General features: G+C 42.9%; 1 protein-coding gene across 1 annotated transcript; it reads right to left on the bottom strand.

Moving 5' to 3' along the window:
* Positions 1–2,804: 2,804 nt before the first annotated feature.
* On the bottom strand, positions 2,805–5,876 carry LOC122880638. The gene is made up of 2 exons (XM_044205956.1): positions 5,369–5,876; positions 2,805–4,491 (listed from the first exon to the last, which is right to left on the bottom strand). Exon 2 carries the CDS (start codon positions 4,401–4,403, stop codon positions 3,216–3,218), a length of 1,188 nt encoding a protein of 395 aa, XP_044061891.1. The 5' UTR covers positions 4,404–4,491; positions 5,369–5,876; the 3' UTR covers positions 2,805–3,215.
* Positions 5,877–17,522: the final 11,646 nt, after the last annotated feature.

Genomic DNA, 17,522 nt, shown 5'->3' with positions numbered 1-17,522 from the left:
CACTGGATCCTACATTTACCATGATGCAACAGTTTGTAACGCAGACTTTCTGTTAAAAATCTGTCTTCAAGCCACAGACGAGATGACATCACTATGACATAATAAGTGTATTATTTTCTCAGTCTTTAGAAAACTCCCTTTCACAGGCTGAGTAGCACTCCTAACTGATCTTCATGTGTAAAATCTGTGTAGTCAGCCTTTAAGTGCCATGATTTGTCAAGTATTTGATTGAGTTGATTACCCAGAAACATAACTTTTTGTCTAGTTGTATTATTCATAAACAGTTTCTTAAATGATTTTCTAATATATCACAATAAATACTGCAAAATAAAATGACAAATACCTTTACAGAGGATTGTATGCATAGCCTCGCATCAGGCAGTGTGTTGGGCCACAAAGTAAAATCTAAAAATAAACGTATATGGCATATATTCCATATTTTTCCTATAGTCAGCAGATCCCATGAAAAGACCCAAACCAATAATGTGGTAGTCTGTCTCTCAATACTTTGACTTCCCTTCCCTGTCCACAAATCTTTAAAAACAGCTCACAAATATGAAGTTTCATTTCCAAAAAGACACTGTAGTTCATAGCAAACGTTACTGAAAAAGGTGCGTTTGTTGGGGACTATTTTCAGCGGCGGATTAATCCACATGTGGTGCTGTAGTGAGTGTTTGGGGCAGCAGGACGGTGTGTGTGGGACTGAGTCAGGATAAACTACAGTGTGTGTGTTCATGGTGATGAAGGAACACGTCACCCAGTGCGACAGAGCGGCTCACTGATGGGTTTCAATAGTTTGTGGACAACAATGGAGGAAGAAGATCCATCAGAATATTTGAATAAAAACATATATCCATATCACAAGACTTGTGTAGAAAATAAGACAAAAAACATCTGTAGATTCACTGTTTCACTGGGTGGAAAGCATGTAGGCATGTATCACACACACCTCCTGACTCCTCCATCCTCTCCTCCAGCAGCACATCTTTGAAATGTGGAATATGGCAGCTGTTCAGCTACCAGACTGAAAATGTTGCCAGTGGCTCTCTCTCCATCTCCAAATCAATTCTCTCTTTCCCTTCGTGTTTTTTTCTCTCTCCTTTACTCAATTTTCTCTCCATCCCTCCCTCCTCACTCTCTCTGAAGGCCCACCCTGTAGTTTTGCTGAATAGGCAGATCGTGAATCGAGCCGCGTTGTAGAGGCGGCCGTTTCCACAGCGCGCTTTATCAAAGTCAACTCTGTGCATTAAACACAGCGCTGAGGCCACGGCGAGGAGAGAAGAGAAAGAAAAAAGCATTCAGGGATCCCTCCTCCGCCTCCTCCACATTGAAATGAGGACATGGGGGGGGGGGTCCTGTGAGGAGAACAGGAAGAAGACCGGGCCTCAGGCTGCAGGTTCGACATCAGAGGTTTGTGTCTAAAGGGTGAAACAGGAGTGAAAATGTCTCCCCATCTCGCCTGGTCTCGTTTTAATCCCTCTTTATTTCTTTTGATAGTGACTCAAAGGAGTAGATCCCAGATACAAGCAATCAAAATGAGTTTCAGGCCTCGGATATGAGGAAGGAGCTCAGGGTACAGGTCTTCACGTGTCCCAAATTTTTGAGCCAAACAGAAACAGACCTGTGAAAAACCTACCCGAACCCAACCCAGTCCCTTCTGGAAAAGGTCTGACACTGGCAGCAGCGTAACGTGACAACATTCCTCTCTTGTGAGGATGATGATGCACCACGTGAGCAGAGCTGATAGAGTCCGCTTGGATCCACTTGGGTATTAGACATATTGACACACGACTCCAAGACCCGCAGCAATATAACTAGAGCCTACCCACACCCAATGAGGACAAATATAATTTGGACGCTGTCAGACTTGGGTACCGGATCAGGTCTAGGTTACTAGGAGCCAAGAAAACATATAAAAAAACTCTGCAGGACAGACCCTGAGTGCACCAGAGGGGTTATATACCCCATCTTGTCTTACAGTCCTCCAGGAGGACATGGGTTGAACCATTGTCTGGCTTCTCTGTTAAGGTGTATTCAGATCAAACACAAAGTTTTAGAGGCAGCAGGATTGCTTATGAACATAAATGATGTATGTTTTTCCTGAGACCCATTCTGATGCAGCAGGACTCCACCTAATGAACATACAGAGACAAGAAGGAAAAGGAGACAAACTGGAGGAAAGCAAGAACTGGAGTCCTTAGTGAGTTTTGAGATCAGACACAGCCACTGGCTATTCCACACACAGTCTGTGGTTGTTGTTAGACAGCCAGGATTAATAAACTGCCATTACCCGGTCAAATTTTCACAAATAAAATGAGGCAAAATCTGAACGCACTTTTAGACGGCTGCCACCACAAACTGAACCTGGCTAAACAAAGTTGATGGATTGGCGGATTCTCTTGTGATGTGCGATTATAGGCAGCACCAGAAGCAAGCTCCCAAACCTTTCACCCGCATCGGTGGCAACATACACACATACACCACATTATCTAATCGATCATGTTACATGACTATGGCCATGTTCTGAAAAACATTAGCATAAAAAAACACTGTCCACCTGTCAAGTCCTCCTCTTGTTCAATTTCCCAAAATACACCCGGACAACTCAAATTTTCAACTTAATCACTTTTAATTTTCTTTTTGGCTTTGTCAGTTGATCAGTAAATTAGGTTGTAAACCTTTAAAGACAGAGAAACAAAAGTTACCATTTTGACTAAACATTTTCAAATGTTTTAGTAAAGTTTTAACATAATTTTAACATTTTTAACTTGTACTATCCTTTTATCTTATGCATTTACATTTTTCAAACTCAAAATAAAATTTAGCACAAACTCATTTAAACACAAAATCAATGAAGTCAATGCTGCAGTGTGTTTCTTAGCCAATCTACACAGCAGTTAAACATACTTGTCCAATTAAACAGCATTTCAAACATCATATAATTAAATAAAACATTTCACCGACCATTGGCGTCTTGGGATTGAACCTTAGAGTGAACTTGGAGTGTCTTCTCTCTGAAGTTTCTTTGTTTAAATGAATGATAACCTCCATGTTTTTACAGGTGCTTTCAATCAGTGACAATGACTGATCTGGTCATAAGCAGCCAGTTTGCTGCTGCTGGTGCACTTTGGGAAGTGTAGTTCTTTTAGACCTACTCCTGAGATTCAGCTCAACACCTCCCACTTGAGCTCCTGGTTTTTCCAAATCCAGAGAGGTCACACAAGCTCTTGGTCCTTTGCTTGTTCTTCAATGGGAAGTAGAATGACAAGGCGTCTGACATCTCTATGAAGAATTGTGGCTGGGATTTTGGTTTGAAGCCTCTTGGTTCTTTCACTATTTGCTCTTGTGGTCCCTTCTTTGCCATTTGCCTTTGTGATGTGAACAGGATAGCTGGGAAAAGTCTTCACAAGCACATCTCTTACGATGCCTTTGTTGTCAGCATTGACACTGACCACTCTAGCCAGCTTGTACTGTCCTCTCAGGGCATTTTGGTCAGCCAACCAGACCACATCTCCAACCGCAACATTTCGCTCTTTGGTGTGCCATTTGTTTCTTATGAACAGATTAGGTCCAGCCAATTGGCTCCACTTCTTCCAGAAATTGCTTACCTCTGCTTGAATATGTTTAAGTCTTTTGTAAGGGTAGCCATCAAACTGGAAATCTCCAGGGTCTCCTTTTGGATTGGCACGTCCTAAAAGCAGAGAATTCGGGGTGATGTACTCTACACAGTCTTCTCTGCTTTGAGTTCTTGCATCGATGGGTCTCTCATTTGCAAGGTTGGCTACCATGAAGAGAAAAGTTTGGAATTCTCCCCATGTGAAAACACCATCTCCACAAAGGTTGCTCAATGCCCGCTTCACTACTTTGACAGCTGCCTCTGCTGCTCCATTCCTATGGGGAGAGTCTGCAGGGTGGATCTTCCACGACCATTCTGTACCATGCTTGGCAGCTGTGACTTCAAGTTCAGATTTGTTTAGTCGGTCAAGGAATTTGTTAAGCTTCTCTAGAGCAGGTTTTGCTCCCACAAAGTTAGTGCCAGGGTCTGACCAGAGTTTCCTGGGGCGTCCTCTCAGTGAAGTAAACCTTTGATAGGCTAGTAGGAATCCTTCAGATGACATGTCACTCACCACTTCAGTGTGTATGGCTCGGGAAGCCATGCAGCAGAAGACTATTCCCCATACTCTGAGTCTAGTTCTCCTCTTGACCTCATCTTTCACTTCATAAGGGCCGAACAGGTCCATGGTGGTAAATTCAAAAGGTGCAGCTGGGGCTGTTCGCTCTAGAGGCAGGTCAGCCATGATTTGTTGACACCGTTTTGCTCTGTTTTTTCTGCAAATCACACAGCTATCAACCATTTTCTTGGCAAGTCTACGGCCTTTTATTACCCAGGCTTTCTTCCTCATCCGGAGAAGAGTTCCTGCTACTCCCTCGTGGTTTACTTTGTGGGATTCTTGTGCCAGCAATGTAGACACCCATGCCTCAAATGGTAAACTGGACTGGACCAAGAACACTCAGGCTGTTTACAGGAAGGGCCAGAGCCGCCTCTATTTTCTGAGGAGGCTGAGGTCCTTCAACATCTGCCGGACAATGCTGAAGATGTTCTATGAGTCTGTGGTGGCCAGTGCTATCCTGTATGCTGTTGCATGCTGGGGCAGCAGGTTAAAGGTAGCGGACGCAAACAGACTGAACAAACTGATCCGTAAGGCCAGTAACATTGTGGGGGGTGGAGCTGGACTCTCTGGCGGTGGTGTCAGAGAGGAGGATGCTGGCCAAACTACACGCCATCTTGGACAGTGTCTCCCACCCGCTCCATGACGTGCTGGCTAAACAAAGGAGCACCTTCAGCGGAAGACTCATCCCACCAAAGAGCACCACAGAGCGCCACAGGAAGTCATTCCTGCCTGTGGCCATCAAACTATTTAACTCCTCCCTCTAAGGATTAGTCTGTTTGACCCTAGGTCACTAAACTGGACATTGAGCATTACATCTTAATAATAATTGTGCAATATTCTGTTTACTACTCAAGTGCAATATTAGTTTTCCCTTGTTAGTTTTTCTTATTACTGTTACGGATATACCTCAATTACTCTCGACAGTACATGCACCTCCGCTTTTACTATTATTTATTACATAATTAGTGACATTGTATTTATACTGTACTTCACCATCTACCAGTAAACCACTTGGTACTCGACACTTAGTTTATCTTATACTTATACCAACATGTTACTTAATTTATTTCTGACCTGTTTATAGTGTATAATATCGTTTTCTCCTGTGTGCACTGACGTAAAGAAGAGCTACTGGAACAAAGAGTTTCCCTACGGGGATCAATAAAGTATTTCTGATTCTGATTCTGATTCTGAAAACTGGCACTGCTGTTTTATCTTCATTGAACGTCTGAATTCTGCCTCCACAAACTAGCAGTCCAGACTTCACATCTTTGTATACTACCAGTCTGCTTAGAGTTGTGTCTGAAAAGGTTGTACCTTCTTGAGCTGCGAGGAAGAGGTCTTTGAGTGCATCTTCTTGTTCTTTGACAGTCAGCACAGCTTGCTTGGGTGATGTTACCTCCCACTTTGACTGTTTAGGGGCCCGGCACTTCTTCTTCTTCAGCCACTGCTTGGCAGCTTGACAAACCCATGCAATGACTCTCACCAGTTTTGACAGGCTACTGAATCTTCTTACTTCCACAAGATCTTTAACCCAGCCAGTGGGCTTCCTTTTTAGAGAAAGAGTTGGGTTTACCACAGGTCTTTCCTCTTGAGTTCGACTTTTTGGACTTTCCTTAGTAGCTTGTAGTTCTTCTTTCTGCTGACCCCTTCTTGCTTGAGCTCGTGTTAATGCACCTGAGAATGCCTTCCTCTGGAGCTTGTTTACACTCTCCTGGCATGAGCTGCAACCTCTTCAGCTGATTTTATAGGCCACTCCTCCACTGGCCACTTCAGGAACTCTGGTCCATTTTGCCATGTGGAATTCTCCTTCAAATCTTCAGGAGCGCCCCTCTTGTTATAATATCAGCTATATTTAGATCTCCACTAATCCACCACCAGTCTTGCACTGGTCCAGCCTTCTGGATTTCACCCACTCTATTTGCAAAGAAGGTTTTGTACCCATAACTGACTCTTTGAATGGCTCCCAAGACCGTTTGACTGTCAAGTAGATGGAACCATCTCTCGATCTTCATCCGAGCATGCTTTTCCACATACTTTCTGATCCTGGCTGCAAAGACAGCACCACAGATCTCAGCTTTTACAGCTTCTCCCTTCTGATCCAGGGGTGTCAGCTTGGCTTTTGATTCAACGAATCGAACTTCAGTGCCTTGATTTGTCTCCCATCTTAAGTACATCACAGCTCCAAAGGTTTTGTCACTTCCATCAGAGAATGTGATGCCCCACGGTTTCCCTACCCAGCCAGCTGGTGTGAGACTCCTGTGGAATTTCACCTGTCCAAGCTGCACATATTCTTCAAAAAGCTGTATGGCTTCTTCTCTGAGCCTTTCTGAGAGAGGTTGGTCCCAGGTTTCTTGGGTTAGTTTCCCACCCCCTCCCTCTTGGAATGCTTTTCTAACAAGAATGGCTCCTTCTGTTTGGCAGGTGTAACTAATCCAATTGGGTCATACAGTCCAGCTACTTGGCTTAAGAGAGCTCTCCTAGTCAGTGGATTAGGTGTCTCAGTTCTCACCTCCTCCTTGAGAAGATCTTTTCCAACTCTCATCTTCTTCTTTCTTTTGGAAAAGTTAACTGAGGTTAACATGTAGAGCTTGTCTTCATCCACTTGGTAGCCGATGCCCAAGGCTTTGTTTTCTTCGTCCCTCATTTGATTTGGAAGAATTAAGGTGGTTTTACCTTGTTTCTTTGTTAGAACCTCTGCCTCTATTCCTTGCCTCCCACTTTGCCCTGACCGGACCCATGGCTTGAGAAAGAAACCTCCAGCTTTTAAGATCTCTTCAACATTTGCTGTGATTTTTTCCAGTCTATCTAGGTCATTTTGGGAGGTTAAGAGGTCATCCACATAACTGTCCTCTTCAATGACTTTGCGCTCATCCTCCAAGTGAATAAAGTTGGGCAGCCGTGCTGTTTCCCTCATAGCCAACTGAGCAATGCAACCAGCAGGTCTGTCCCCAATGTTGACTCTGGTAATTGCATATTCACTTATCTCTTCATCTGGGCTGTCCCTCCAGAGGAACCTGTGAAGATGCATCTCACGCTCCTCCAGCCATACAGAGTTGTACATCTTTTGATGTCTCCTAGAGAGGCATGCATCCCTTCTCTGAACCTCAGCAGGACAGCTCTGATAGGGTTGAGAACGTCTGGTCCCTTGAGAAGAAGATCATTCATACTCACGCCTTTGTATTTCTGGCTACTATTCCATACAATACGAACTGGTGTTGTCACCGAATGAGGGTTTGGCGCCACCAGGTGGCTTACGTACCACACTGGTCCATTCCATCGGTCCATGATTTTGTTGGTGAGTTTTATGGCTGCGCCTCGTTCCACCATTTCATGGATCTGGGTAGCATATGCGACTTTCCATTCTGGCTCTTTGCTTAGTTGCTTTTCCATCCTAAAGAAACAAGCCTGGACTGCACCTTTGTTGTTTGGGAGAGAGGCTGGATCTACCGTCCAAGGATACTTTGCATCCCAATGTGGAGCTGGTGTGTGATCATCCCCCTTCTTGTAGGTGAGGCCTCCCTTGATGACCTCAAGCTCCCTCTCCTCTGCCAGGGTCATTTCTTTTCCTCCTGGTGGACAGTTTCCACATCGGCATCCTCCACATCTTGGCTCACATGCAGCTCCGATGCTGTCCCAGTGCCACCACTCAAGGAACTCACGGTTACTAGCAGCTGTAAATTTGGCCTGAGCCACATCCTCCTGCTGTAGCTGGGTTGTGACAGTTGTTGGACTTGTGATTTCTTGATATTTGACAGCTGCTGTCCTCATGGAGCGAGCAAAGTGTGTTTTGGACTTATATGCTGCACTTCTCCACTTCTTCAAACAAGTTGGGATGTGCTCCACCCACTGTCTTCCCCAATGGACCCTCCCACAAGATGAGGTCTCTGATGATTTTTACTCTCTGTGGAGCGAGTCTTCCCTCTCTGTGGCTAATGAGAAGTTCAACCTCTTCTGGTCTTTCCAATTCTTTAAGTTTGACTTCTGGGAAGAATTTTTTCAACTTTTCAGGTTCAATTACTTGATGCACTCTGGCGATTTCATCCAAGCCGTAGCAGACCATTTCATGAGCTCTCTCTGTTCCTTTAGGAGTCTTAACTCTGACCTTGAGGAGATACCTTTGTGTGTTCACCTCCATGGTCATTCCACCAACCCCATGCACAACTAAAGTTATTTTCTCATTTCTTAGCTTCAGTCTTTCTGCAGCCTTATGGGTAATGTAGTTTGTGTCTGAAGCCAGGTCAATTAAAGTCCCAATCTTCTGCCCTGCGTTTGCAGTGACTTGCATCAACATCATGATGACAGGAAGTTCAGAGAGCCCATTTCTCTGCAGTAGCTCAGACTGACCTGAAGCATCAAGTGTCACTGCAGTTTTGTTGGTGTTGGTGAAAGCCTTTCTGCATCGATCTGCCATTTCTGGGGAAAGTTCAGACAAGATCTCCTCTTGTTCCTCAGTTAGTTTGCTTTCACATTTGCCATCCTTTCCACTCTCTTTCCCTCTTTTCACTTCTCCTTTTGGGCAGAGGAAAAAATGGTGGTCTGGGGCACCACCTTCCCTTCTACAGTCTTTATTTCTGCATAGGAAAGTGTCTCTGCAGTATCCATCTCCATCATGGCATACAAGACATTTTCTGCATGTTCCCAGCTTTCTCAATACAGCTTTTTTTCAGGTAGCTTAAGTCTTTTGAACTTTCTACAGAAGAAGATTTTGTTGTTGTGCCCACTATCACCACATACAGCACATCCCTCATCAAGCTCTTTTTTCTTTGTAGTTTTTGTTGAGGCAATCTTTCTGTCATACCTCTTGTCTAAACGATCTGGTTTCTCCATCTTCTCCACAGTTCTGAGCTGTTCGAGTCTCTCCTGTATTTCTTCTTGACTTTTAAGGAACTTCCAGAGCATGTCAAAGTGGTTATCTGATGTGACATTGTTTCTGGGTTCAACCATGAACATCAACCAGTCTCTTTTAATAAAGTCAGGCAACTTGCTTTCAATGGATCTAATTACCAGTGGGTTCTTTATGGCTCCAGAGTTTCCTAACTCTGTGAGATCTGCTAGGGCCTTCTCCACTGACTGTATGAGGTCAATGACCTTTCTTGGCTGGTTCACATGGCCCTTCACATGTGGCATCTTCTCCAGCTCTTCAAGGATTTCCACAGTGATGGTTGACTTGTTGCCATATCTGTTCTCCAGGACTCTGAACATGTCATTGGCAGTGTTGTATGTTGAAAGTCTGAGGTCTTTTGAGATTTTGTCATCCACACTCTCCAAGAGTTGAATTTTCTTAACTTCAGGTGATCCGGATGGTTCTCCCTGCCTTTGCAGGCTTTCCCAGTCTTTCCTCCATCTGTGATATTCTCTCTTGCTTCCATTGAAGATAGGTAGAGTGGTTGGCTTGATTCTCACTAATGGTGCGGATGCTGCCAGTTGGGGTGGTAGATTCACTCCTGTGCCTTGCTCATTGATCGTCCGTGCAGTGGCAAATTCAGCTCTCCTTAATTCTAGCCTGTAGTAGGATGCTCTTACATCCTTGACTCTTCCATCTAATTCATCCTTTAATTCCACAGGGATCCATCTCTCCCATGTTGACACTGCTGAGATGGCCTCTTTTATTCTCTTCTCCAAGAGAGCAAGGTGCACTTCATAGCCCTCCAAATTAGCACTTTCCACAGGTACATCAGCCGCTCTATCATTGGCTTTTTCTGCTTCTCACGATTGCCACAAGAAGTTCACTTCTTCCATACCTCGACCACAGGTTTGTTTGAACAATGTGCCTTATCTCTGCCAACTTTGTTTCGCCTTCTTTTACAGATCTATTAATGTCAGCCTCTTGCTGTTCGTCAAGACCTGCTTCCTTATCCTCAGTCTTGATGTCAGCCTCTAGTCCAATCCTGTAGTCATCATTGGCATCGAGCATCTTTCTGAAACAGTTCGAAAGCTTAGTGAATTCCTCCCTTAACTCCACTTGAAGCATGCTGCTTGCTTCTCTTGAAATTAAGTTGGCTTGTCTGGTGAAGTTGCTTTTTGCAGTGGTCCTCTCCTTTTTGAGCTGCTGGACCGACTTTCCCAAGACATCTTCTGCCATCTTGATTTACTCTGCGTCAACAGCTTATTTCTGGATCTGAAGCCGTTTATCCTCAGGGCCAGGCCGCTCCGCGTGGTTTACAACTGTCAAGTCCTCCTCTTGTTCAATTTCCCAAAATACACCCGGACAACTCAAATTTTCAACTTAATCACTTTTAATTTTCTTTTTGGCTTTGTCAGTTGATCAGTAAATTAGGTTGTAAACCTTTAAAGACAGAGAAACAAAAGTTACCATTTTGACTAAACATTTTCAAATGTTTTAGTAAAGTTTTAACATAATTTTAACATTTTTAACTTGTACTATCCTTTTATCTTATGCATTTACATTTTTTCAAACTCAAAATAAAATTTAGCACAAACTCATTTAAACACAAAATCAATGAAGTCAATGCTGCAGTGTGTTTCTTAGCCAATCTACACAGCAGTTAAACATACTTGTCCAATTAAACAGCATTTCAAACATCATATAATTAAATAAAACATTTCACCGACCATTGGCGTCTTGGGATTGAACCTTAGAGTGAACTTGGAGTGTCTTCTCTCTGAAGTTTCTTTGTTTAAATGAATGATAACCTCCATGTTTTTACAGGTGCTTTCAATCAGTGACAATGACTGATCTGGTCATAAGCAGCCAGTTTGCTGCTGCTGGTGCACTTTGGGAAGTGTAGTTCTTTTAGACCTACTCCTGAGATTCAGCTCAACACCACCCTTCATTTCAATGAGACCACTGCATTGATGCCCCAGGGGTCCCAGCGCGAAGCTCCAGCTAAAAAGTTGAACTTAGCTCAACCTTTACTACTAGTAATACTGATGCACTGTTACTACTATAATACACTCGTACGCACAGGCCAATCCAACATGTGCAAGTGCACATTCCTGGTAGATTACTTTGTAAAGGGTTTACCTGGTGGGCGGAGAGAAGGAGGGTTAAAGATTGTCGCTGTGATAACTTTCCAGAGTTGTAAAATCCTGTCACAGTATAATAAATCACCGTGCAGTGTTTTGGTATCTGAAATGCGTTAAACTCACAGACTTCCTGCATCATATGGTTACAGATTTACATCTTACAACAAATAAATACCGAAGGAGCTGAACGGATAGATCCTTCCATTTTGGATTCTACTGTATGATCCACTGTCATTCGTGTGCAACTGGTCAAAAGCACAAATTTGTGTATAAGAGTTTACCAGTTTTGAACACTGCAGCCAGCAAACCCACTGATGCCGAACAGTCGATTTTCAAATTAATTTAGAATCATCGCAGTTAAAAATGCTGGTATAACAGGAACCTTCCTCCGGATCTCATTTCAAACCTGAGTCATTATTTACTGTAGTGAGTATCAACCTTCGAGTAAATCAATAATATTCAGAGCTGTTTAAATCACTGTCAGTCATGGAAATGCTTCTCCTCTGCATCTGTTGCTCTTGACAGTTTGTGGTGAAGCCTTTTAGTCTTCAGTTTCTGGCCTTGGACACCACACAGATATTTGTTGGCACCCCTTGGTCAACACCTAAAATATCAACATCACTGCACTGTACAGCCTGCGGGGTGAAGCCTGACGAGTTCCTGAGCTTTTCTGCGACACTAATCAAACCTAACCTTCAGGGAGGCGAGGATTTCTGGGCTTTTTTCTAATGCACAAAGTCAGGACAATAAAAGACTTAAACAATCTGCCTGCTGTAATTAGAATTATTAAAAAGGAAAAAACTGCAAAAAGAGAATACAAATATTAAAGAACACCAAGAAATATATAATTAGAGGAAAATAATTAGAGGGAATCATGGGCCAACAAACAATTATCCCACAGGAGGGAAGGAGGCCAGAAAAGCCGGTTCAACCTTGATAACCTGAACAGTCGTTTAAAATTCTGTCACCAGATTTCTGTTTTGTTTACCTGCTGCTTTAATGAAGAGCCGTTTTTCACAGCACATTTTTTTAAATTGTAGGCAGACAAACAGAATGAGAGCTGCAGAATATGTTTGAACTTCGAGTGCTGCGACACAGCGCTGCACGCTGCAATATGACATGAAAACTCCCAGGCTCATGTTTTACAGCTGCAGGTCAAACAGCTGCAGAAAGCAGTGAGGTGTACTTGAAAAGGCGCGTGTGTTTACAGGCTGAGCTGCTGTGGCTGAAGAGCTCAGGTGAAGCACTGATCTGGGATCTGTTGATAGAAAGACTCTATAGGAACGATTCACCACAGCTGCTTCACATTAGTCACTGATTTAGTGAGCTGAGGCTCTGGTTTGTTTACTTGTTTATTCTCCCTGTTGTGCTTATCTAGATTTAATACCCCTGGTTTAGTGTCATTAATTGTGTTTAATAACACAAGATGTTATACAGTATAAATTATGACCATGGCTGGATTAACCCACTGGGGGCCCTGATGCAAAAATGAGTTATGGGCCTCTAATTATCCTCTGTTTAAGAATTTATTTAAAAATATTCACCATGTACATTTTGATACAGGGCCCCATAAGTGTAGTAGTAGTAGTACAGAAGCAGTATTAGTAGTGTCAGCAGTAACAGTAAGTGTGACAGTAAAGCCGTAATATTAGTAGTAACAGTAGAAATAGTTTAGGAACACTGTCAGGAGTAGTAGTAGCTGCCGTAGTACAACTAGTATAATCGTAGTAATTGTAGTAGAACATTACTAGTACAGTCAGGCAGTTGGGTAGTATTAGTTGCAGTAGTAGTAGTAGTAATGGAGTAGTAATGTATTGGCAATAGCCATACATTAGTATAATTAATAGTAGTATTATTAGTGGTGTCAGTGGTACGTTAGCATTATCAGTGGTAGCAGCAGCAGCAGCATTAATAGTAGTATACAGCAGGGGTATCAGTAGTGTTCGCAGTAGTAATAACAGTAGTAGTTCTGCAATAGTGTCAGTTAGTAGAAGTAGAATTAGTACAAGTAGTGTAGTATAGTAGTAACAGAGCATTACTAAGTAGGGTTAGTTGCTTGGTTAGTTGGGACGGCTGTAGCTCAGGAGGTAGAGCGGGCCATTCATTAATCCCAGTTCCAGGTTCGATCCCCGGCTCCACCTGTTCATGTGTCGAAGTGTTCTTGAGCAATATAGCGCTATATAAATGCAGTCCATTAAGAGTATTAGTAGCAGTAGTAGTGTATAGTAGTAACAGTACATCAATATTACTAGTAGAAGCAGTAATAATATAATAGTATTTGTAGTAGCAGCAGCTGTAAAGTAGCAGTACCAGCAGAAGTAAGGAGTATTAGTACTAATGTATCAGTATCAGTAGTAGTGGACCCAGCAGTAGTATTAGTTGTAGCAGGCCAGTGGCAGCAGTGTTAAAGCTAGGCTAGGCGATATATTTCAGAAGCATTCTTTGCCATATTTGTTGAAATTCTCTTTACGTCCCGACAGCAATCAACAAATCAAATGCTCTGAAAAGAAGAAGAAAGAAATCTGGAATCTGCGGCTGCCGCAGGCCTGAAATAAGCATGAAATCTTTGTATTCGACCCGAATGAAATGATTGGCCGGCCTGCCCGCGCTCTGTCCATGGTTCTTTTGGTTGGTTTTTGTCCGGGCCCCCTCAGATGAAGAGGTCATCCACTCCAACTCTTTTGTTGCCACGACAACCCCTACAATCCTGCCCAGCCCTCTGATCCTTTAACCACTCAGTGGGTATCCATACATCAGCCTTTCGTCTCTTTCGTATTAATAATACTATTAATAATAAACTTAATTCATGGCACACTTCAAAAGCACATTTGATAAAATGCTTCAACAATCAAATACATTCAAACATCAACATGGAAATGAATTAAAAAGTGAAGAAGGAGGCAGCTGGAGATAAAAGGATAGACATAGAGGGTAAAAATAATATATTTGTAAAAATAATAGGATAAAAGCCATCACACAGCCAGTCTATAAAAATAGGTTTTAAAAAGAGATATAACAGAGGATACTTTCACCCTGCTTCCTTTCTCTCTCTGTTCTCCCTGTCGTCCTCTCTCTCATCTGCCTCCCGCTGCCGTGGAGATGAAGTGTTGCTCTTGTTTTAATTATGCAGAGGAGGCTGCAGAGCAGGACAGGACATGTTTCAGTGTCGTCGCCAATTAAGCGGCGTCACCCAGTCGTAGAGCTGGGAGCGAGGAAGAGGAGGAGGAGGAGTGAAAGAGCGAGTTAAAGGAAATGACAGAGAGAAGAGAGAGAGAGAGAGAACATGAGAAATGAAATGAATTGGATGCATGAGAGTCTTTTTCTTATTTTCCACACAAATGGAGACGCTTCTCACGACATGCAGTCTAAACTCTCACTTCAGTGCACTGACAGTAGCAGTAGTAACAGCAGTACAAGAAAAAGCTATAGTAGTAGAATAGTAGTTGCAGGAGTTGTAGAAGTAGCAGGAGTACTTGTGCTAAATAGTAATAATAATGGTAGTTGTAGCAGAAGTAGCATGAGCTGCAGTAGTAGTAGTGGTTGCAGCGGGATTGGCAGTAGACGTAGTAGGAGTAGCAGCAGTTGATGTAGTAGTAGTAGTATGAGCAGTAGGAGAAGTAGCAGTGGAAGTAGTAACAATAGCTGTAATATGAGTAGCAGTAGTAACAGAAGCGGTTTTTGCAGCAGTAGCAATATTATGAACAGTACCAGCAGGAACAGTAGTAACAGTAGAAGCAGTATTAGCAGTACGAGCAGTAGCAGTAGTAACAGTATGAGTAGTAACAGTGGAAATAGTATGAGCAGTAGCAGTAGGGGTACGAGTAGTAACAATAACAGTACTTGAGTAAATGTACTTAGTTACTTTCCAGTAGCATGATAATAATGAATGAGATGATGATAAGGACCTCATTTAGCTTAAACCCCCTTCACATATTCAAAAATTGCATTCAAACCCAGTGTCCTGTGTCAGAATTTCTATAGTACATATTCCTAAATAACTATGTGTTTACCCAAATTACTAGAAACAGGAAGTTAACAGGGGCCCGCAGGTAATTTTGCTCCGAGGGCCCCTTGCAGGTTATTCCAGCCATGGTACCAGCAGTAGTTACAGTAGCAGTCGTAGAGGTAGCAGTAGTAGTAATAGCAACAGTAGTAAAGGATGCATGGCAGTAGTAGTAGAAGTACAAGTAGCAACAGTTACTGTGGCAGTAGTAGTTACAGTGGTAGCAGCAGTAATGGTGAGTAGGAAAGAGAAATATTAAATGAGAGGAAAATGAGCTGAACTGTGTGTATAAAAGAGTCTTTTTTATATCTTCAGGTACATAGAGAGACTCCTCACACAGACAGAAGCTGCAGGCTAACTACATGCAGTCCAAACTCTCACTCTCTTCACTATATTGATCAAAAGCACATGGACTCTGTGGGCATTGATTTGCATTGCATATTCACCGGCTTCCCCCCTGATATTCGGCTCCATTGTGGCTTTAAAGTGTCAGGCTGAGACACGGCTGGATAAAGAGCGAGCGAGCACAGCGCAGCGGCAGGTAATTACCACTCCTCCATCGATAACCATTCTAATAGACTTCCAACCAGCTATTTACATTAGGGAGTTGGTCCTCTTACCGTATTGACTTTCATAAAATATATGTGTGGTAGGCTACATTAAAATCAATAAAGCCATTTAAAGAGCATTATCATTAAGAGGCGGCTGCGTGTTAAGTGTGAGTGTGTGTGTGAAGGCTGGAGGAGGTGGCAATCTACCGTGGTATGATTCCTTAAACCAACATCATTTACTGCATGACTGCACCATCAGTCTGTCTGCCACACACACTCTCTTTCTTTCTATACATCTCTCTATAGTTCACTTTCAACTTGCTTTACAGGCCTCACATGTAAAACCATCTGTGAGTGTATAGGGGTAGTGCAGCTGGGAAAAAGTGAATCTTAATCAGATTAAAGAACATAAAATCATGAACAACTGTGCAGACTATAAAGCTGCAATGTCGGAGAAGATGCTGGTTCCCGAAGTATTTTCCCCCACTGTAAATACCCACTTTAAAATTTTCTTTTAACGATGTCCCTCAACAAAGAAACACAGAAGTCTCCCAGTTAACTGTTCAGGCTTAAGTGATTGGATTTTTCTTCCTGAGATGCACCGTGGGAGTCAGAGTTGCCTTTTCTCCTTCAGTTTTTATGTCTACAGGCTTGTACACTGACTTTTTATCGACACACAGTTGTTCATCTTTTGTACCGGTGATTCGACTGGAAGAGGTTTATGTCAGTCCAAGTAGGGATGCAATGTATTTGTGCTGATACTGACCTTATTAAGCGGATCGGGTATGGGGTATCGGGTACTGGGCCTTGACATGATGATCCGAGAGTTTTTTTTCTGTCGATGTCACTATAAAATTCATTGTTTCTGCTATTAATTGCATTCGTGTAGTTGCAGTAGGCTGGCTCACCGTTCAGAGCCACCACAAACCCTAGCCTCATGTTAGCGTATATAATAATGATTACAATGACAAAGAGAGCACTGCAATGCAGCTTCAATGACTAAATGAATGGGACTTTTACACCATGAACTCATTCTGGACGCCTGAAAGGACTCCTCTGACTTTCTCTCTACTAACTCTTTTGTAATCAAACAAATTCTCCATTTGCTGAACTCATGATGTCTAGTGTTTGTTGAGTGTGTCAGAAGTGTGTTGATTCCAGCCAAGGGTAATTTGTTGCCCCCAGGCAAATCATCCAGCTCCCCATGGGGAATCTTGAGACATTCCCATGATATGTGGGATACACTGTCTCTCCAGTGTGTTCTGGGTCTCCTCCCAGCTGGACATGTTCAGAATACCTGCACAGGGAGACGTCCGTGAGGATGTGTCCTGCTCTGATGTTGAACCACCTCAACTGACTCCTTTCACCATGAAGGAGGAGCCGTTCTTCTTTAAAATCTTCAGGGTAAGCACAGACACCCTGCGACTGAAAACGTATACACAGATAATGGATCCATGATGGTATTCCTTGGGTCGCCGTCCAGAATTGGTTACCATACTGTAGGAGAGGACTGGAAGTTTGAATGATAAAACAAGAGCTTCACCTTCGTCAGTGTGGCGGTCCAGTAAAAGATCTGCATGATTTCAGACAATGCGCCAGTCGACCTGTCGATCTTGAGCTGTGTTACCCTCGCTTTTTAGCAAGATCACAAGATGCTTTTACTCCTTTACTTGGAACAACAACTTCCTTCCTAGCTGTCTTGTATCCTTTGTACTCAGGTACATTTGAAAAACCTCCTGGATCCTTAAGACAAAACCTTCAAAAGCCTTTGGGGATCCTCAGGAAACTTCAAAAGCCTTTACAATC

The sequence above is a fragment of the Siniperca chuatsi genome, linkage group LG8 (genome assembly GCF_020085105.1).
Source record: "Siniperca chuatsi isolate FFG_IHB_CAS linkage group LG8, ASM2008510v1, whole genome shotgun sequence".
Classification (NCBI taxonomy): domain Eukaryota; kingdom Metazoa; phylum Chordata; class Actinopteri; order Centrarchiformes; family Sinipercidae; genus Siniperca; species Siniperca chuatsi.
Note: the sequence above shows the minus strand (reverse complement) of the source record. Positions and strands in the feature narration are given on the sequence as shown.

What these genes read in the sequence shown, in the direction of transcription:
- LOC122880638 (XM_044205956.1), bottom strand. Translation starts at nt 4,403, where the DNA reads ATGAGGAAGAAAGCCTGGGTAATAAAAGGCCGTAGACTTGCCAAGAAA.